Source organism: Chenopodium album, chromosome 4 (genome assembly GCF_948465745.1).
Source record: "Chenopodium album chromosome 4, dcCheAlbu1.1, whole genome shotgun sequence".
Classification (NCBI taxonomy): domain Eukaryota; kingdom Viridiplantae; phylum Streptophyta; class Magnoliopsida; order Caryophyllales; family Amaranthaceae; genus Chenopodium; species Chenopodium album.
Genome location: NC_137837.1, coordinates 5,474,606 through 5,495,619, shown reverse-complemented (window position 1 = coordinate 5,495,619; position 21,014 = coordinate 5,474,606). Strand labels below are relative to the sequence as shown.

The window sequence follows — 21,014 nt, the reverse complement described above, 5'->3', positions numbered from 1 at the left end:
TGTTTCTTTCCCACATTTTATTGAAATTGTTTTGTTTGGAGATTTCAGCCCTAAAATTCATTTGTTTTTCAATCTAAGTTTGTATTAACTATTACAATTGAATTGGTGTTGAGTATGATTTAGGTACCAATTTTAGGCCAAAATTGAAGAGCACTTTTTTTAAAAAGCTAACTCTAGACAATATCATATCATCATATAAACCTCCAAGATGTCGGTACTACATCCAAAAGTAATTTTATATCCACTCATAATTTTCTCCCCGTGTACTCAAGGAGTTGACGGTAATGAATCATGATACTTTGGTACACAGACGGGAACATGACTAATTGAATAGATCCATAATTTCCATTTTTTATAAACTCCAAGTACGGTGAGAATACTTTTACCCAGTTGGAATACACATGCATTTTACAGTTTTATTCACGTTGCTGTCTACTATATTAACAACTCATTGGTGTGAAAAATGTATTGATTGAAGTTCGATCTCTGGTACAGTATACGGGATCACTATCGTGCTTGGGCTTTCCATGTAGAACTCCCTTGTCAGCTGATGCTGCATTCCTTTAGCTGATATTCCTCACCCTTGCTTTCCTTGAATTGTGGTTCTCCTGGCCAAGTAGAAGTGATCCACGCATAATTGTGCTGTCTACTTGAATAGATCCGCCAAATATTGGGATTCAAGCTGCATAGCCCCTGAACAAAATTGATTTTAGAATAAGGAAACAATCATCCAACTCTGAAGTAATCAATCGTAGAAAGAAAAAGTATAATACATGCTCTTTATAATAAAAGTTCAACAGCATACTTTAGTCCTTTAGTGTAAAGCAGATCTAATTTTTTAGGAGGGTAGAAAGGAGATAAATGCAAGCATACAAAAGCATATGCTTAATGGGAACAAGAGGATCGTGGAAGGAATAACTACAGCAAACAAAAAAATCTGCCATGTAAAATTCTATGATCGACAGGTGCCCAGCGAATTCCGGGTCCAGTAATAACACAAACCAGAGATCTTTGCAGTTCACATGTAACTCCTTTCAGATAAATCAGCGCAGACAAATATAAAGCAAACATAACAAAGATGTTGGATGGTTTTTTTTTTTCCTATCTAATGTCAAGGTAGAGGTAAATTGGTGTAGCTAGATTCTGGTACAGTATACACCATTCAAATACAGAGCTGATAGTGTTGTGTTTGACAAACTACGGAGTATTACATAAATGATTTTCACAATCACTATTTGAAAATTTGTCAAACCCAAACTAAATTTGAACAGAGCTTCAAAAGAAACCATAAACACAGAGTCATACAGATCAACTAAACCTAACGTCATAGAAAAGCAGATTTGCATTTAAAAACAGATAGAAAAGAAAAACATCATGATTCAAAATTGATATTGGCATGTATATATAAACCTAATTGGATGTGTTGGGAATTGACATTATGTTGTACAAAAGCTAAACATCTTATTAGTACAAGTCTAAGAGTCTAACATTCATTCTTTTTAAGGTCCATGTTTAAAAGTGGCAATACATGCATTCTTTTTAAGGTCCATGTTTACTAGCCCCTCATATTTTGAAATGCAGACAGTATCTAGATTGTTAGTTTAGCATAAATGCTAAAGAAAAACAGACTGATTAAGCGGAGCAAGTTTGCTGGTCCCCTTGCCCTCTAACTTCCCACTCTACCGCCAAAAGAAAAAACAACACAACACATACATTCTAGAGAACAAATGTTATCAAAATTTACTCCAAACAGATGAAGACAATCATAGGTGGAGCAACACTGTGAGGAAAGTGGCCAGACAATCCATCTAGTGATCTAGGCCCTTGGTCAAATCGCTTTCACTTCTCAAAACAAGGGCATGTTACATTCAATTTCACATCATCCATTGCGATATTGTTTAGCTTATACCAATTGAGATACAGGTATACCATATATCGACCCCACGTGAGAAAATTCTAGCTCCGCTACAGCACAAGGTTCATATTCATGACTACCTCTGCCCTTCACTATATAGCTTATGATTTCAGCAAAATTTTAATTGGCAAATTATTGGCAATAGGAATAAAATAAAAGGAACAAAAAACAGCCACCAACCAGCAGCAAGCATTTCAATTCTTTCATTGCTAAGATATTAACCAACATATCGTACAACGATATGCCATCAATCTTTCAAAAGGCCTCCATCTTTACACAAAATGGTAAAAAAAGACGATCCCAAGTCATCAATCCAAAGTTATCACAAGAAAAACTCTAAATCACCCAACCTAAAAGTTAACAAAAATTACATTTCAAGAAAGTCAAAAACAAGTGAGTAAGAATAAAGTTGGCCTTTTTCACTCTTTAGTCTTTACCCTAGTCAGGTGGCCAACAAGAGTAACAACCTAAACAAAGTAGCGTTACTCTTATCACAAGGCAACCACGAAAATCAACCAGCCCTTCACTAACATAATCTCAGAGTAACCATGAAGTGAAGTGCTCCTCTGAAAACAAATTTTCTTATACAAATTTCGAAACCGTCTATCCCCTAATTCCAACAGATTGTATTGCAATGAGACTGATTAAATTTGGCACTAATTTCCTACAGAACAATGGAACAATTCCTAATTCAGAAAACAGATGATTTCATACTTCATACACAATCAAGAATATTTCTTTCCTGAATTCAATAACAATAATGCAATTATTCTACCAAAAAGCATAACATATATTCCATAAAACTTCAAATTAAATTCAAAATTTAAAACTAGAAAAAATAAAAACTCACCAAATAATTTATGCAAGATAGAATAGATCATCAGTCATGAGCAAGATGTACTGCAAAATTCTCAATGGAACTCCACTCTTAAAATCCAGTGCAGGCAACCTCAGCTCCCTAATCCTACACTCTCCACCACCATTGATCATCTTCTTCGCCCGAACCCGATTCGATTCATTCTTTCTAAACAAATACACCAAAGACGACGCCGTTTTCTTATTCTCCGATGACCGGAAAAGAGACCACCCATTTCCAGCTAAAACCCTAGAAAAATCCTCCATTGAATTCACCTGTTTCCCAGAAACCCTAGAAACCAGAGCAACATTCGAAGAACAATCCCAATCATAATTACAGTAATTAAACCTAGAATTAGGGTCAATCTCAAGGAATACAAGCTTGAACAACCCTTTAGAGAGAGAAACAAAGTAACGAAGGAGAGAGATTGAAGAAGCAGTAGAGAGAGAAGGAAAAGGGATCGGAACGGCGTCGTTTGGAATTGTGTGACAACCCCACAACGACATTGTTGAAGTTGATGTTGTTGTATTCGATGAAACTGAAGGTCGATTGTTTGATGATGATAATGAAGATGGTGGTGAAGGTGAAAACGTTGTTGTTGTTGATGATGATGATGAAGATGATGAAGGCCATGAAAATAGGAGATGAGAGAGAGAAGAAGAAGGGTGAAAATCCATGCCAATATCTCTAGCAATGGCGGCTAATCGAAAAGTATCACATATTAATTCTTTAGTTGGGATGAATAACAACAATGGCATCTTCTTCTTCTTCAACATTTTCTGGGTTTTGTTGATTTCATCATCATTATCATCATCTGCATCATACTCTACATGGGTTTTTCTAACACCAGCATCAATATCATTATCATTGCCATTTTTATCATCCTGATTATGATTATGATGAAGATGAAAAGGGTTGATGATGGGTTCACCTAGAACAAGAGATCTAACCAGCTTTACAGATAACATTGTTTTTTTTCTGAGAGAAAGAGAAATTTACAGGAAATTAAAGAAGAACAACTTTTGATTGAAGGTTTTTTTATGGGGGTAATGAATGAATTTTGGAATTTAGTGTTTGTTTTGAGTTGAATTTGATTGATACTGTACTTTGGAGTGAAGAGAGAGAGAAAGATGGACCCAGAATTATATTCGATTTTTCAGAATGAATGAATTAGTTGGCCCAATGTTTAGGTGGTAGAGAATGGAGCCCATATGAATAATACTTGTATGATGATAGCAATGAATACAGAATTTTTTTGTGTGAAAATTTTAGTACAAATTATTGACTATTTTGTGACTTCAATCATAACAAGAATGTTTGAATTCAAGACTCAAGATTGCCAAATCAATGTAAAATGATGAATCTCATGGATGGTTAAACATGGATATCACTTAGGTTTAGCCGATACAGAGTACCAGTATAATTCGATGTTAGCTTACGGTATGATGTTTAAACTTTTGGGCAAAAGCTACTTGTATTGTTAATCACTATTAAATTAACTACATTGCAACATAAACACTCTTTTTTTTGTTTTTGATTTGGCCAAATCTTTAAAAGTTATTATCAAACACAGACTTGAAAGTTACATATTTTGTTTGCAAACCTCTTTAGAAAAATGAATAATAAAAATATATCATAGTGAGTTTTTGTTGATTAACCATGGATATAAAAAGAAGAAAGTAGAATTTGATTGGTTAAAGGTGAATTTAAAAAAATAGTTTGGTTGATATAAAGTGAATACAAAATTAATATATAGGCATAAAGTGTTGAGATAAAATGACATTTTCATTTATCATACTTTACCAATGAATATACTATTATTTTGGTTTCTAGAATTGCTTTTGGAATTGATTTATAAGCTTATCGCTTCAATAATTATAAAAGTTTTTTTTTTTTAAAAAAAAAATATAACATGCAAAACTATATATCGTATCACTAATAAATAAAATCGAGTCTCGTCGCAAGAAATGAGAAAGCTACACTTAGGAGCCGTTTGGTTCACACGGGGTAATCGGAATGGAATGAACAAAGGGAAAGACAAGGAATGGAATGAAGATAACCAAAATTTTCTATGTTGTTTGATCTTTAAAACAAGGGGAATGAGGACCACCACACCACCACCACACATCCACCTCATGACCTCAAACCTTCACTCTCCACCGTTTCCACCTACCAAACCACTCGCCGCACCTCCCTCCCCCTTCGCCTCCCTTCGCTGGTTGTCCCCGCCCCTCGCAAAACCTCCCTCAACCCTGAAAAATCTACCCTCAGCCCCGAATAAACCCTAGAAACCATTCTCCCTCGCCGTTTGAGGTGTGACAACCTCCGACGAGGGTTGAGGGAGGTGCGAAAAGGGTTGAGGGAGGTGCGAAAGGGGCAGCGATGAAGTTTATCGAAGGATCGGTGACGTGCGAACAGATCGACGATTCCGATGCAGGGGGGAGTCGGCGAGGGGCGGGGGAGGGGCGGCGAGGGTCAGGTTTTTCGGTGGTTGGGTAGGTAGGAAGGTGGTGATGTGGTGGTGGTAGGGAATGGGAATGGGAATACCTGGGGGGTGGGGAATGGACTTAGAAGGATTTGGGCGAATGAAAGGGGGAAAGGGAATGAAAAAAAAGGGCTAACAAACAGCAACAAAGGGAATCAGGGTGATTGATTCCCCTTCCCTTTGATAATTACCCCCAACCAAACGGTCCCTTAATATTTCAAAACTTTGTGATTTTTCCCTAAACTTTGTGATTTTTCCCTTTATAAACCTTTCTTGTAACCTTAACACACCTTTTATTTCAAATTATTCTAACCCAACCCACCCAATTAATGATGGCCCAATAGTAACACTGACCCAATCTTTCTTCTTCCTATAGTAAGTAGTACGTGTTAAAGAGACAAAAAATTAAATAAAGTGAGTGAGTGAAAATGTGACATCATTAATTAAATAAAAATAATCACGAGTAGGCCGCTAAATGACAGTTATGACTTTAGGTCGTTTAGTAAACAGAACCAATAACAACCAGAAAAATATACAAACTATTTCCTTTTATCTTTTAATATTTCGTTTTTTTCTATGCTACTATCATAAAATTATTTTTTTAATCATAACCAATTTTCCTGGTAATCACATTATTCCACATTTTAAGGATAATTATTTACCCATTCAAACACTTATAAATCAATGACTTCCATTGCTTACTCCGTTCAACTTCAGACTAATCCCAGGTATTTTATAACCCATCTTCTCTTTCTATTGAGATCGCAAATACTCTTTGCGGTCGGTCTGAACTATTACACTATCAACGTGACAATTAATTTCAGACCGAGGGAGTTTATTTTTATTATATTTACAGGGTATTATCTAATTATTTTTTTTTTTTATTTTGTTTCTCCCGTCTTATTGAATAGAAACTTTGGAGGTTGTTTATGGAATAATAATTCTTCAGCAAAGGCAGTTTATCAGCTTAATACTCGATTTCGTGCTGCGATTTCTTCACGTATTTACTGGTATTCTTTCTTTCTCGCTTATTATGATAGTAATTGATAAGGTGCTGACTTAATTAAAGATTTGTTATGGATGGTTGTTGGATGAATTTATTTCCAAGAATTGACAGAATCATCTATTTTCAAGAATTTTAGGAACTAATTACATGTTAAAAAGAAATGTGTTTTTAGTTAATTTTTTTAACTTGTGATCCAATCATAGTACCAGACTACCAGTACGTGTTAATGGGATGTTTGACATGTTTAGGTCCACACACATGGGCATGTTTATTAAGGTTATTGGCACGTGTTGTCGTGTTGGGTTTAATTTTTTATTTTTAATTTTTAGTTACGTGTTTTACTAATCTAATAGGGAAATTTTGCGGATTAAAATGTGTACATATGTGTTCGTTCATTATGTTGGTTTTTAATCTTTGTAGTCCAAGAATGGCTTATATCTTGGTGCAGTTGATCTAACGAGTTGAATTACTTGTATATATACCTAACAATATAACAATTCATACATGGTTTCGAATTTCAACATTAGGAGAGGCATGATGAATGGACTAGAATCACTAGATGATCCACTCTTTTAGTTGTAACATAATGTGTTTGAAGAACTATTATCTTCATATTTAGTTTATTTTTGTTAGTATGCCAAATGTTTGATTATTGTGTCTCGCGCTGTGAAGTTCCAGTGCAGCAATATCTGTAATGGCAGAAGAGAAAAGGGAGGCATCTTTTGATGCAGATAAAACCGGAGTTATAGTTAAGGAGCTTAGACAACAGTACGATTCTGGAAAGACTAAGACTTATGAATGGAGAGTAGCTCAGTTGGAGGGTATTGCAAAAATGGTTGATGAGAGGGAAAAGGATATCATTGAAGCTCTTAATAAAGATCTTTCCAAGCCTGAATTTGAAGCATTTGTTGCTGAGGTCAGATTTAAAGCTTTTCTAAGTTATTTTGGATGTCAATATTTATTTGCAGGATTCGTATAGTTATTGAAGTTGAATTTGAGTTATTCGATCTCAAGTATGATGATACACATGTAATTTACATAGAATTTATCCTTGAGGAATAAAGCTTAGGAACCTTACATGATTCAAATTTTAGTAGACAATCTGCATTTAATGTATATCTTCTGTAATGTAGATTAACATGATAAAATCTGCATGCAAGTTGGCAATTAAGGAACTAAAGCAGTGGATGACACCAGAAAAGGTGAGTAGTTCTTTTAGACAGTTAAGATTAATATTGACGAAAATCTGGAAGTTAGAACTTGTTTAAGAAGGAAAATGCCATGTTTCTTACAGGTGAAAACTCCGTTGACAACATTTCCTTCATCAGCAGAGATTGTCTCAGAACCCTTTGGAATTGTCCTTGTTATCTCAACATGGAATTATCCTTTCTGTATGTAAGAGAATACCTCGTATTAATCTTCTATGATTATGATTTGGATCCTAGACTTGTGTTTGTTATTAAGTAAAGGAACATGTGTTTTTTTGTATGTCATTGTCAGTCTTACTTATACATAATAAAATTGACAGTGTTATCGATTGATCCGGTGATTGGTGCAATAGCAGCTGGCAATGCAGTACTGCTAAAACCATCAGAAATCGCTCCAGCCACATCCTCATTAATCGCAAACTTATTTCAAGAATATGTTGACAGTACCTCAATAAAAGTTGTTGAGGGTGCTGTTGATGAAACTTCTGCCCTTCTTGAGCAAAAGTGGGATAAAATATTTTACACAGGTTATATTTTTACTTGTTTTTGACACAATATTTCATTATTTCAGCATAGTTACATCTCCGAAAACCCTTAGTTTCTATCTCTATTTCTTAGGTAGTGGAAGAGTAGGCCGAATAGTCATGGCTGCAGCTGCAAAGCACCTCACACCTGTTGTATTAGAGCTTGGAGGAAAATGCCCTGTAGTTGTTGATTCTGATGTCAATTTGCAAGTACTAATCCTTCCTATACTAAAAATCTATATTTATACTTATCCTTGTTAGTATTTGTTCCTCATAATTTTAACTACAGGTTGCAGCAAGAAGAATCATAGCAGGAAAGTGGTCCTGCAATATCGGGCAGACCTGCACTGCTGCGGATTATGTCATTACCACTAAAGATTTTGCTCCAAAGCTGGTAATGCAACTGTTATTGCTGATATCTTATAATGTGTGGAGTTGTGGACTGATTATTGGTTATAGATTGTCTTATATGTTGATATTATCCTTATTGGTTGACAGATTGCTGGTTTAAGTTCAGAGTTGGACAACTTTTTTGGGAAGGATCCTTTGAATTCAAAAGACATGTCAAGAGTTGTAAATTTGTACCATTTTAGACGGTTAATCAAACTAATGGAGGAAGATGGTGTCTCTGATAAGATCGTCTTAGGTGGTCAAACAGATGAAATGCAATTGTAAGGCGTGCAATGCTCCATGATTCTTAGTTGCTTAAGCTCATTGGTCTTAATAACATCATATATTCCTGCATACCAAGCATTATTTTTGCTAGCTCTTACCTTATATTCACTTCTACAATGTAGGAAAATAGCACCAACCATCTTGGTAGACGCTCCAAAAGACTCTGCTGTGATGACAGAGGAGATTTTTGGACCTTTGCTACCTATTGTTACAGTAAGTATGATTAGTGTTGAATCCATAAAACTCGGTTTTGTTGAACTTTTTATACATCACTGTTCCTTTTCATTTTGTTATTATATTTTCTAGTTGATTATAAGTGTCACTTGATGTTACTTTGCCATTTCCTTTATAAGGTTGAAAAAATTGAAGATTGTTTCGAAGTGATCAAGTCCAAACCAAAGCCTTTAGCAGCATATCTTTTCACCGACAATGAGAAGCTTAAAAAAGCTTTTGTCAAGGACGTTTCAGCTGGAGGAATGCTCATCAATGACACTATCTTGCATGTAATTCTTCATTTCCTTAAATCAATTCTGCAAAACAGAAATCAATTTTTTTTTCTCTGACAAAAGTTTGCTGCTATGTCCTTATGCTACAGCTGACTGTTGATGCATTACCATTTGGAGGAGTCGGTGAGAGTGGCATGGGCTACTACCATGGAAAATTCTCTTTTGAGGCATTCAGCCATAAGAAGGCCGTTATGTACAGAAGTTTTGATGGGGATTCATCAATTAGATATCCACCATACACGCTGAAGAAGCTAAATCTGTTGAAGTCTTTGTTGAGTGGCAGCATTATGCAGATCATTCCTGCCCTACTTGGATGGTCTAAAGAATAAAGATTGATATAAAGTTTTGTTTTTTGAGGGAATTTTTTGATACATGTAACAGAAATAATGATTTTGTGTATGTACACTTCTTAATTTATTTTAGTATTGGTTTTACAATTTCTAATTGTTGTTTTTACAATTCTGCTGTATAATGCAATAATATCTAATTTATTTACCATTTCTTTAAATAAAGATTATGAAAGATATAAAATCAGGAAACCCTTCTAGCTAAGGATTTATTTACCTAGGACATCAAGTATCAATTTGATTTTGATAAGATTGATGGCTCTGAGATCAGAGTTGGATCAATTTGTTTTGAATTGATCTTATGGAATCAAAGTCATGTCAAGAATTGTTATTGGCCCACTTTACACGGCTGAAGAAACCAATGGAGGAAGATGATGCCTCTAAAGGCCGTCTTAGCCTCTTAGGTGATCTATCAGAACTCAGGAGGAAAGCATTTGTAAGTTGTCATGACTTGGCCTTTAGTAGTTCAATTTCAGTAAATAATACGGTACCATGCACATTGTTGCTAGTTCTTATTATACTGTCTTTACTTGGACAATGTAGCAAAACAGCGCCAATTATCTTCCTAGGCGCACCATAACTCTCCTTTAATGACAGGAGACTTTTGGACCTTTTCTACCTATTGTTCTGTGAGTAAGATCGGTGTTAAGTACATAAGACACAATTTTCAGAATGTTAACTTTCTTTTATGTGCCTAATATTTCTCATTTCAAGGTTGCAATTTCTATTTACTTTGCAATCTCCTATTATGTTCAGAAAATTAAAGGCAGTTTTGAAGTGATCAGATCAAGTCCAAACCAAAGCCTTCAGCTGTATATGATTTCGCTTACAAAAACTCAATAAGCAGCTGCAAAATGCTTTTTTGTTAGAGACATTTCTGTTGAAGGGGAATGCTCATCATCCATCATTCCATCAATGACACTATCTTGCATGTAATCACCCTAAAATTTTTACTTATATCAGTTTGCAAGATGTAAAACAGAACTGTATTCATCATGAAAAGAATTATACAAAGAAATTATTAGAGCCTTTTTTTCTCTGAAAATTTGTTAATCTGCTGATGATCTGATGCAAACTATACTTACATGATCATACCTATTTAAGTTAGTCTAATGTACCAGTCCTATTTTTGGTGCTGGGTTATTCTGTACAATAAAGGAACAATATACTATACGATGGTGTTGAAAAGGAAGTTTAATTAAGGTCTTACAAAAACAAAATCTTACCACACAGTAAAATTAGTTTTAGATAGGTTCTCATTAAGATTAAACAAGGAATATCCAAGTTCAACATACAATCTAAATAAGCTTTTATAGATAAGAGTATTTCAAATAAGAAAATCCGGTGAATATAACATACCCCTCAGTGCATCTAGAATTCTTCTTAACATATCATAACTTTATTAACACGACCTTCTCAAAATTGAATGTTGTATAAGGAAAAAAAACCAATCACGATATATAAACCCATGTCAGTTATAACCAACACCTAAACTCGTTAATACAGTATTATAGACGACATCACACTCGTAATTCCACTCACATCTTCTAACCATATTACAAAATTTGTATGCCACAATCCACTTGTCATCATCAAGCATTTTTTAATTTGAATTCTTGTAAAATTCAGGAAATTAGGGTTCCTGTTTTTTTATAGGACAGAAGAAAAAACAGAAAATTTTAGGGGAAAAAAATAAACAGAAACAGAGGCAATGAGAATACAAACAGTATTTTTCTGACAATGTGCAAAGCACCAAGCTACCAATACCCCCAAAATCTCTCTCTGTAAAAACCCTAACTCACATTGCAGAATATTCCGACCCTAATTTTCTCTCTCCTCCTCGTCGGCGACCCCGATGAAGCGACCTTCGCCGGCGTCAATGGCGGATTCGCCGGACTTTCCTCCACCTGCACCTCCAAATCATCGGATGAAGAAAACGAGGGAGTTGCCCAATTTGTCGGACTGCAATTGCTGCAATCGTCACATCAATAGTACAAACCCTAAAAATCGGCTTCAAATCCTTGCTAGTGAGTGGCGAATCGTTCTTCTTTGTAAATGTTGCTATAATCTTGTTGAATCTTCGCAATATTGCTCTTATTGTTTAGCTAGGGTTTCATCTTCATCAATGGAGTCGTTTCATGAGTGCAAGAGATGTCGACGTAGGGTTCATAAGGCGTGCGCTTCGATGTTTCCTTTTGGTTCAGGTAATGGTAGTAATTGTAGTGATGAATTTTCAGTTTGTTTTGATTGTTGGGTTCCGAAATTGATTGAGAATGATTATAAAGCTAGGGTTGTTGGTAGTAAAATTAAGAGTAAAGTGGCGAAAACCGGGGGTGATTTGACGAATTCTTTGGGGAGTTCTGGGGTTTGTGATTCACAGGATATGGGGAGAGGTGAGGATGCTTTGAATGATGTTCATGTTGTTGCTCAGAAGAAGGTTGCTGCTGCCCGTGAGGCGAAGGAGAAGGCTTTTAACAAGGTGATGGATGCAACGAAGGCGATTGCTGTAGCTAGTAGAGCTGTGGGTTTGGTTAGTGTAGATAGTGGTGGTGATCAACAGGGTTCAGCAGTTGATGTGGATGCACAATTGGCTTTCAGGTTGCATAGAGCAATGAATAGCTCACCTAGGATATCGAGGAACTTGTGTTTGTTGAATAAGCAATGTGAGGATGTGCCTGAGGTAGATGGTCTTGGATTGCAGACAGCTATTGACCCGAGTTGCTCTAGCAAACCTAGCAATGTTGGAGGTGATGGGGAAAGTGGATGTCCTGAAACTGTACAAGATTGTGAGCATAAGTGTGCTAGAATACAAGACGAGAAGCAGGGTGGTGATCTAGATGGTTGCTTGATTACATATAGCAGGAAGGGTCGGGTATCATTAGAAGCTAAGGGCAAGAAAGAACCTGATTCCTCTCAGAGAACGCACTGTAGGCGGTGGTCAGCAGGAGCTGTAAAGATCAAGGAGGAACATGACTGCCCTATGAGGACATATAAGAGGAGGCTGTCAAAAGTTGAAAGGTGCAAATTGGAGCTTGGTTATTATACTAAAACATATAGCAGAAGGCACTCAGCAATCCCACAATGTAAAGACAACTTAATCTATAGCAGTTATAAGCTAGATAATGGGGCTCCAGCAATTGTTTTGAAGTGTTGTGAGGAATCACCAGCATTCACTACTGCTTCTTAGCGTGGATTCATCTTTCTAAGCTCTGAAGGTCTGGCTTTTAGTCTTCCTACTTCTTAGCTCCTCCAGTACAAAGAAAATATTTTTTATTGGTGAGAAACTTCATTTTGCTGTATAATACATGATACTGCTTTCATGCTTTGTATGTAATTGAGATGTTTGCATCCTATGTTTTTATACAAAATCATGTGTTTTGAGTAGAAGTAGAAGGGAGGGAATTTGGCCTCACAGGAAACGAAAAATTGTCTGTAAATTACTAGTTGTACCTGTGGTGTTTTCCCTTTATGCAAGGATCTTTTCCCTTTGCTTTTGTGTTTACTAGCTTATATAAATGATAAGACTTGCGTTTGACGGTCCTATATAGTATACAAATTAGAGGAAGCCAAAATTTCCATAAGGACCCTGGGAGTTGTTTAGGAAGCCATGATTTAGTGAAATCAGTGTTCTTTAGTGGAAGTTGGACGGCTTCCAGCCTTGTTTGCACCCTTGCCTCTGTTCTTCTTTCACTCGACCGGCTAAATTATGGACTATAGGAGTGGATAGTAATTAATATATTGCGGACTAGTTGACTATCTTGTAGATTAGATGAAAACTGATTCAATATAGTTCTAGTTTATCTTTGATTGTCCTGATTAGTATATTTTTTTTTTTCTAAGCAACTCCACTTTTGAGAAAACTAGATACTTCTAGATTGTTTGATAATCTTTTTTATTTGGTATATTATTTAGCACTTTGCTTGTGGGTAAATATTTTGGAGGCACCTTGATAAGTTTTTTATTGTGAGTATTCTAATGGGGCTTTCTTTCTCATAGACTGAGGATCTGTGGGTTATTTTGTAGTTTTCCTTTTGTAGATTTGATGGTTCTATTGCTTGCCTAGATACAACTTCTCTCAATCCTGAAGCTGTGACATTCATTTCTTGTGCAAGCAGTTAGCACTCAGTGGTTGATTTGTGTTAGTATGACGATTGCAAAGATAACCTGTATAAAAAAAAGATTTACATGTCATTGGATGTGAAAAATGGGGATAATATGTACAATATAGTGTTCCTTTTTCGTTTTTCATTGGCACAAATTATGGCTGTTAGTTCATCACAAACCTCAGGGAGAAATAGAAGAATTAAAAAAATAAAAGTGTCGGAGCTCACTATGATTGTCAAGATAAGGCTTTTGAAGAGTTACAAGCCTTTCATGGACCAAGCTTAGGCTGAGTGGCCGTTTTCAAATTGCATGTTAACCATCTATCAAGATGAAGTTTTTTGTTTATAGTTTAGAGTTTAGACTGCATGCAACTGTATGCAAAATTATATTACTGATCTTAGGCTGCAAGCATTTAATTATTTGAGGTATTTAGCCAATTTTGTGTGCTATGAGGTTATTCGCAAGAAAGTAGGTGTGGCGGGCATTGTAGATAAATTAAGGGAAAATCGTCTGCGTTGGTTTGGACATGTAAGACGGAGACCCGAGAGTGCACCGGTGCGAAGAGTGGAAGAGTGGGACCATGGAGGGATTAAACGAGGAAGAGGGAGACCAAAGATGACTTGGTTGGAAGGAGTGAGGAAGGATATGGAGTGCATGGATTTACGTGAGGATGAAGTTTTGGATCGTAAGGGATGGAGGAGAAAGATTTATGTTGATGACTACACGGAATAATCAAATTTGGTTCATGTTAGCCGACCCCACTTTTGGGATTAAGGCTTTGATTGATTGATTGATTGATTGATTGATTGATATGTGCTGAGAGATTTGATATCATCTGGATTCTGGATCTGGCTGCCTGGCTCTTCTGAGTGGTCTGTTGGAGAAAGGACACAGTGTTACTAAAACGCCAATAAAACTTAGATCTTCTATATAAAACAATCTAAGTTAAAAAAAAAAAAAATGAGTAGGATGGAACTTGAAATTTATACCCATGACTAAAGAGTAAAGTGTGTTAGAAGATACCCCAATCAAAGAAAGAAGCGTGGGATACCTTGGCGAATATCCCCTTTTAGGTCTTCACCTTTTATGAAAACATTTAGAATAGCGCCAGTAGTTGAGTTGGAAATTTTGGGAGAAAATACAAGCCATTGCTTGAGAGACAGATTATTGAGTAAACCAACATTTATGAAGCTCCAACATATAAAATTGGGGTCAATTGGTATCAATCATTATTAACATCTCGGAAAGGCCTTTCCTCCCATGTGTTTAAACATCTGGGAAAGACCCTTTGTTTTGAATGCCTGACTAACTCCTTAATTATGTGATGGTCATCAAAGATCAAACTTCCCTTGATGAAGGTTTGTTCAGCAAGTTCAAGATGAGTAACTGGAATAGCTTGAAGCTTTTTTTTTTGGAGGTTTGGAGATTGACTTTGAAGGTTTAAAAGATAGTCCAATAGATTTGCTTATTTTAGATGGAGACCACATCTGCATGTCATGCTACCGTTCTTACAATTCTATGGCCTTAAATGCTTGATTACGACTGAGATGTAAAAAATACACAACATCCATATGCTATTGGCAAATATTGAAATAACCTAAAAAAACCTTTTTGTTGGGTTCTTTGACACAGCCTTATCAAAATTCTACAATAAAAGCTTTTACAAGCTTACAAAAGTTGTGATACGCCTCGTGGTGCTAATGCTGACAAGTTTTCTTCCCATTTTGTGTCAAAAGAACTAGTATGCTTTTGATTATCATGTTCCAAAACTTGGGATTTATAGTGGACTAATCAGTTTCTTTATGACTAGGGCAACACTTTTGAGTTAGGTGTTTGCAGTTGTGGTTGTGGAAGAGTACAAGGGAAGGGGTAGTGGTATATTGAGTGATTTCCATACCTAGATCTAAAACAAACAATAAGATGAATTTGAAGTCTATCCTTTATTTTCCTCGTGTTTCCCTTTCTTAAACTCTCTTTTTCCCCTTCTTGAACCAAATGCGCCCTTAGTTTCTTTCTCCTATGCTGCAGCTCCTAGCATCTGTCTTTTTAGGCTCACCTTTCTTTCAGGATTTGTGGCTTGGCAGCTATCAGCTATCAATTTTGTTTAAATGTGGTATAAAATATGCTAAGTAAGGCGGAGAAAGGAGGAACAAAGTTTCTTTTGCTTTTTCTTGGGAAGAATCGTTTTTCACTCTTTGATTTAGAAGGAAGAATCATATTTCTTGGGAGAGGGAGACCGAAATTGACTTGATTGGAAGGAGTTAGGAAGGATATGAAGTATGTGGATTTGCATGAGGATGAAGCATTGGATCGTAAGGGGTGGAGGAGGAAGATTTTGGTCGATGACTACACGGAATAATCAAATTTGGCTCATGTAGACGACCCACTTATGGGAGTAAGGCTTTGATTGATTGATTAAGAAACTATGTTGTTAGTGTTGACAAATCAGTCACTATTCTGTAGAGATCTGATTTGTTGATTACAATCTATATTAGTCAGTTTACCTTTCAAACTGACAAATAGGCAATATTGCAATAATCTCAAGGATCCAAATGGTTTCTTTCTCATTGTTATCGTTTGAGCTTTTGTGCCACTCCTCTTTCAGCTTGAAAGCATTCTGTGGCTAGGTTAATCATTCACATTATTGCGATAATCTGGGTTTTTGTGTTCTCTCCTGCTGATCGTTATGAATAGGATCTCTCTGTTACCCAGAATACAATGTAAGCTAGGCTTCTTAATAGCAGTGTAATCTTTGTGTATGTGCTGTGATACCTATTGAATGTGCAAATGGTTATATATGGTAAAATATGCAGAATAAAGTGAAAGGAATGGATCACTGTATTTGATAGAATACTGGCATGGGTTATTGTTATATAGTGTATACTGTTTCCAGATGAAAATGTTTTGGCGGGTGCGTTTAAAGCAAATGTTAGTGATAAGTAGGAACTTTGGAGACAAAATTTGGAAACCAAAGATGGATACTTTACCAATTATTAGGTAGGGAAGTACTGAAGATTGGAGTTATCAATTGAGATATTTACGGAATTCGGTCTGGATGGATAGAAAAGAAGAGAGGGGGTGGGGGTTGAAGATGGAAGATTGTCTGAACACTATGCAATTTCATTATTCCTCTGATTATATAAAGAAAATATTATAGAATTGGTGTTTGTTGATCAGTTTAAAGTGCCGGGCTTATAAAAATAGCATGTTCGCATGATGAACATGTAAAAGATGTGTATTTTGAGGCGAATGTGTAATTTCACAAGAAAAAATAGAATCTAAAGTAGGTTTAGAGAGTTACCTAGGGTAAGATGAATTAGAATCGATTGTGGTGATTTGCTTTGTCCAACATCAACGTCAGGAGGCTCCACTTTGTAGGATGACAAGTTGGAAAAATGAAGGTATTAGTTGTAAGCAAGGGAGACCAAAGATGATTTAAATGGAAGGGATAAAAAGAGGTGCAAAACTAGGCCCTCCAAGTTCATAGCATTGAATTGGGGTGGTGGAGAAGGATTCACATGAACAATTCATGGGGATGACATCTTTGTCCATGTAGCCAAACCCATCCTTTTGGCATTACCCGGCTATAATATTGTTAGAGGTGCCACGTGACTAATTTTACAGTGTGCTAGATTGTCCGTATGCTGACGAAGGAATTTCGTTCTTGGATTGTAATTTTTATGTAATCCTACAATTTTTGTGTTATAATTTCTCTTCCATTCTTTAATTTGTTTCACTGTATGCCCTTTTATGTGTCTCTGGATTGAGTTTGTATTCCTTCACTGGCATAAATACATAAGAGATTCTTGTAGAGATAGATGCTAAGCTGAAAGACGGGATAAGTGTAGACCATGTTATAGCATAACTCAACACTCATAACCTTCATAAGCATCAAAACGTACTCATTTCTCATTGGTGTGTTGTCAATCATGTCATTGCGAGGTAATACTTGTGTTGTGATCTCTTATTCTACATCTCTCTTATCTTAAAAGGGCCCAGCTTGATAATGTCCTTATACAATTCATATTCTATCTTGCTGATCATAGATACAGCCAAGATTTTTGTCTCAAACATTCAACAAGATGCAGTAATTCTCTTAACATAAAGGTGTTGTGTTATAGCATCTAAATTGCCCTGTACTTCAATAGAACATGTGTTTCCAAATTTGTTATACTTTCTTCATACCTTTAATATTGCAACATGGAGGGGGATTACACATCCCAAAGCACAGTTTTATCTTTGATAGATTAATTTCTGGCTTTGGAGAGTGATGCTGACTAATAGTTGCTCAATAATAACTTTAGTCGTATTAGTATTGCAGGAGATTTTGACTTCAGCTCTAAGTCTCCAACTCCACATAGAAAATGTGAATAATGCTGGCTAATAGCGCTATTGCTCAATAATAACTTTTGTCATATCCCTGTATCTCCAGTCCTGCTCTCCTACATCCTGTCATCTTTTATCTGCATTGTGTCCTTGCTGATTTTCCATCTGGGGAAGCTTACTATGGCAAGATGTACAATTAGCCTCTTTTTCTTTAAAACTTACCCCTGCTTTTGGTGGTAATATAGAGATTCGATACTAGTGTCTTTGAATTCCTAGTGATGAAATTTTGCTTTTAGATTTTAGGTGACTGCTATCTTGGTGGAGATCCTATGTAGATTGTGTGCTTGTATACTGGGGTGGGAGTTTAAGAAAACATATTTCTTGAGAAAGTGTTGTGGTGGGTTGGTGGATGTTATTCATGTGAAGGCTCTTCAGATAACCATTCATATCCTGCTTTTATGTCAGGAAATCTACAAGATTAGTGCTGAATAAATGCTATTTAGGTGTCTTTTCTTAATAGGAGAAATTCTTGTACAAATGAGAGGACTAGGACTTAAAAGCCAATGTGAAATTGTTGCATTTAAAATGATGAAGTACTCCATATATTAAAGATTTTTTTTTTCTCTCTTTTTTTAGGTGTGTGATGTGAGATCCTATCATTAAAAGGCCTGAAGACTCCATAATTGAGGAGTTTTGGCAAACAGAGATAAAGGAGATCAAGTGGAGAGCATTATATCTTTTAGGGTATTTGAGGATTGAGATTATGTAGTAATCTACTATGTTACTCGGACTCTTCGTTTTACCTCAAGTACCCGTGTCGGACCCTCGACACTTGGACATGGGTATGACACTCGGACACTTCATTTTAGTTCAAAATCATAAAATTTTTCCACAAAGTAGCCGAGTCAGACACTTGGACACATACCCGTGTCGGACATGGGTACCCGAGTCCGAGTAACATAGGTAATCTAACGATTCTCTTTGAACAAATCCTTGTTGAGTTGGAAATTACTGATACATCAGGTCCTCTGGCAGTTTTAGGATTTTTTTTTTTTTTTTTTTTTTTTTGGGCGGGGGGCGGGTGGGGGGGGGGGGGGGTGGGGAACTCTTTGCACTTTTTCTTCGAAGTCAGAAGCCGCAATCAGCCCTCTATTTTTTCTACCCTTAGTTTCAGTGCAATCGTACTGCGATGGAAGGAGTACTTCTGTAGGGCTGTAAGAGATGCCACAAATATCGATCTATTACCAACTGGTTTTCCCCTGTGGACTATATGTAGAAGAAACTTGAATGGTAAGCTACTTCTCATCATTCTGCACTTGTGGTCTAAAATTGTGATGTGTGCTGGACTGCTGGGTTAGGTCAAGTTCTTTCCTTTTGAACACATTTTTGGTTTGATGCATCTCCTTTAAGCATCTTGACTTCAGTTGGAAATCTTGGAACAGTTTCCAAAGAGACTTGGATTAGGAATTGCACCAGTAATTGGAAGATGTGGAGTTGGGTTTTTTTCTTTGTCAAACACCCTCTATATTAGATGACTCAAATAACTTACTAATTACTTAATTAGCTATACTCAAATTTTACTTTCTCAGACCTTTTTTACTTCCATGGGTTTCTTAAGTGCAAGTCATTTCCCATTCTGAAGTGTGTCGGAATATGTTATATGTAGAAATCCATTTCATCTGAATAATATCCTCCACAGCCTGACTGATGATTGCCTTGGATGTTCCTGGTTCCTTGTTTCTGGCTCTCCTGGAGTATTAAACCCGGTTTTTATTTTCCAGGGTCGTTCAAGCTTTTTTCTGGATTATCATAAGAAATGTTGGGGCTAAGTTGCAGGCAAATTTTGAGGAAGCTGACTTGCATACCATAGGGCTACCAGAGAAGTTTGAGAAATAGCGGAGCAATGTATTCTGTAGATTGGCATAGAGTTCTCACAACAGGTTTAAGGGTTGTGATTTATGTGATACTTTGAGTGAGATATGAGCAGAATCTGATTCTTTGTCTTAACATGCAATATACCAGTGATGGCATTGTAAATTTTTGAAATAGATATTAAACAAACTATTTTCCTAGTGGAAAATGCTTATGTTGTATATAATTCTTTTTTTCGTGTACCCATGGCAAGAATAGGGATTCCCTTACCTCATCCCGCCCTCTCCTCCCCTAATTCTCAAGTGTAAGATACGGAGTATGTAACATTTTAATATGTTGGCTGACCTATAAGAGGTGTCAATTCTGTATGATCTTTACGAATTAAATAATAGTATTAAATAAATGCAGGACTGTAATGTCATTGAAAGATTAACTTTGAAAGAGTTAAATCAAGATGTCCATAATTCTCCTCACATAAAAAAGACTATGCACATACTTTGTACAAGATTGCGTTTTTGGTTAATAAAGATGAAAATGAGGAAGAAAATTATGAGAGTATCTAAAGAAGAAATAAAATTCTTGCACATACACAATAATCTGTATGTAAATGCACGTCAAATTGTTCATCTTGACTTTTTTTTAGTAAGAATATTTCTGCTTATATCGTGATTGTTCCTTAATATACTCCCTCCCTCCTAAAGCTAAGTTCAGATTGTTTAAGGGGACGAGCTGACGAGATGGGTCTTCACTTAAACAATAAAACTTACCTAAAAACAAGTTTTATACTCTCTCTGTCCCCTTTTTTTTGCACCTTATGCCCATTTCATATGAGAGCTCATATGATGCAAACAAAAGGGGTCGGAGGGAGTATTGCTTATTTATGTGACATCCGGAATTGGTTTATGTTAACCTGAGAGGAGGATAATTTATCACGAAGTACTCCATTTTTTTTTATTATTATTTTTTTTTTATAGGAAAAATGTGGGTCTTTGACACATGTGCACAGGTTGTAAAGTTGGAAGACAATTTAATAAAACGAAGTCCTTTAGTAATTGCTGATTGAATTTGATATGACATGCTTCGTAGGAATTTAGCTGGGGATGTTTTTCAATAATTGACTTCCTAAACACAATCTTATTTGAAGGCTATGCTGCCAGCCTGTTTATGTCACAGCTACTGCGTGGATTTTG

The 21,014-nt window shown here is 36.1% G+C and overlaps 3 protein-coding genes across 6 annotated transcripts; 2 read left to right on the top strand and 1 right to left on the bottom strand.

Moving 5' to 3' along the window:
- Nucleotides 1–331: 331 nt before the first annotated feature.
- LOC145626446 (uncharacterized) lies at nucleotides 332–3,969 on the bottom strand. Its single transcript, XM_081678882.1, has 2 exons — nucleotides 2,766–3,969; nucleotides 332–693 (listed from the first exon to the last, which is right to left on the bottom strand). Exon 1 carries the CDS (start codon nucleotides 3,737–3,739, stop codon nucleotides 2,774–2,776), a length of 966 nt encoding a protein of 321 aa, XP_081535008.1. The 5' UTR covers nucleotides 3,740–3,969; the 3' UTR covers nucleotides 332–693; nucleotides 2,766–2,773.
- A 1,841-nt stretch (nucleotides 3,970–5,810) lies between these two features.
- LOC145626445 (aldehyde dehydrogenase family 3 member H1-like) lies at nucleotides 5,811–9,619 on the top strand. The gene is made up of 12 exons (XM_081678880.1): nucleotides 5,811–5,984; nucleotides 6,168–6,266; nucleotides 6,935–7,178; nucleotides 7,396–7,464; nucleotides 7,557–7,653; nucleotides 7,791–7,997; nucleotides 8,089–8,204; nucleotides 8,284–8,388; nucleotides 8,493–8,665; nucleotides 8,792–8,882; nucleotides 9,023–9,172; nucleotides 9,265–9,619. Exons 1-12 carry the CDS (start codon nucleotides 5,941–5,943, stop codon nucleotides 9,502–9,504), a joined length of 1,635 nt encoding a protein of 544 aa, XP_081535006.1. The 5' UTR covers nucleotides 5,811–5,940; the 3' UTR covers nucleotides 9,505–9,619.
- A 1,487-nt stretch (nucleotides 9,620–11,106) lies between these two features.
- LOC145628696 (uncharacterized) lies at nucleotides 11,107–20,066 on the top strand. Of its 4 annotated transcripts, XM_081681071.1 has the most exons (4): nucleotides 11,108–11,549; nucleotides 11,628–12,798; nucleotides 18,589–18,720; nucleotides 18,916–19,015. In XM_081681071.1, exons 1-2 carry the CDS (start codon nucleotides 11,378–11,380, stop codon nucleotides 12,707–12,709), a joined length of 1,254 nt encoding a protein of 417 aa, XP_081537197.1. In that variant the 5' UTR covers nucleotides 11,108–11,377; the 3' UTR covers nucleotides 12,710–12,798; nucleotides 18,589–18,720; nucleotides 18,916–19,015. The 4 variants fall into 4 exon arrangements, with proteins under 4 accessions (XP_081537195.1, XP_081537196.1, XP_081537197.1 ...); XM_081681069.1 differs by having other exon boundaries at nucleotides 11,107–12,737; XM_081681070.1 differs by lacking the exons at nucleotides 18,589–18,720; nucleotides 18,916–19,015 and adding an exon at nucleotides 19,734–20,066 and having other exon boundaries at nucleotides 11,107–12,737.
- Nucleotides 20,067–21,014: the final 948 nt, after the last annotated feature.

Coding starts and splice junctions, on each gene's coding strand:
- LOC145628696 (XM_081681070.1), top strand. CDS start 11,378: ATGAAGCGACCTTCGCCGGCGTCAATGGCGGATTCGCCGGACTTTCCT.
- LOC145626445 (XM_081678880.1), top strand. CDS start 5,941: ATGACTTCCATTGCTTACTCCGTTCAACTTCAGACTAATCCCAG. Junction 6,267..6,934: donor ATTTCTTCACGTATTTACTG/GTATTCTTTCTT, acceptor CGCGCTGTGAAG/TTCCAGTGCAGCAATATCTG. Junction 7,654..7,790: donor AACATGGAATTATCCTTTCT/GTATGTAAGAGA, acceptor TAAAATTGACAG/TGTTATCGATTGATCCGGTG.
- LOC145626446 (XM_081678882.1), bottom strand. CDS start 3,739: ATGTTATCTGTAAAGCTGGTTAGATCTCTTGTTCTAGGTGAACCCATC.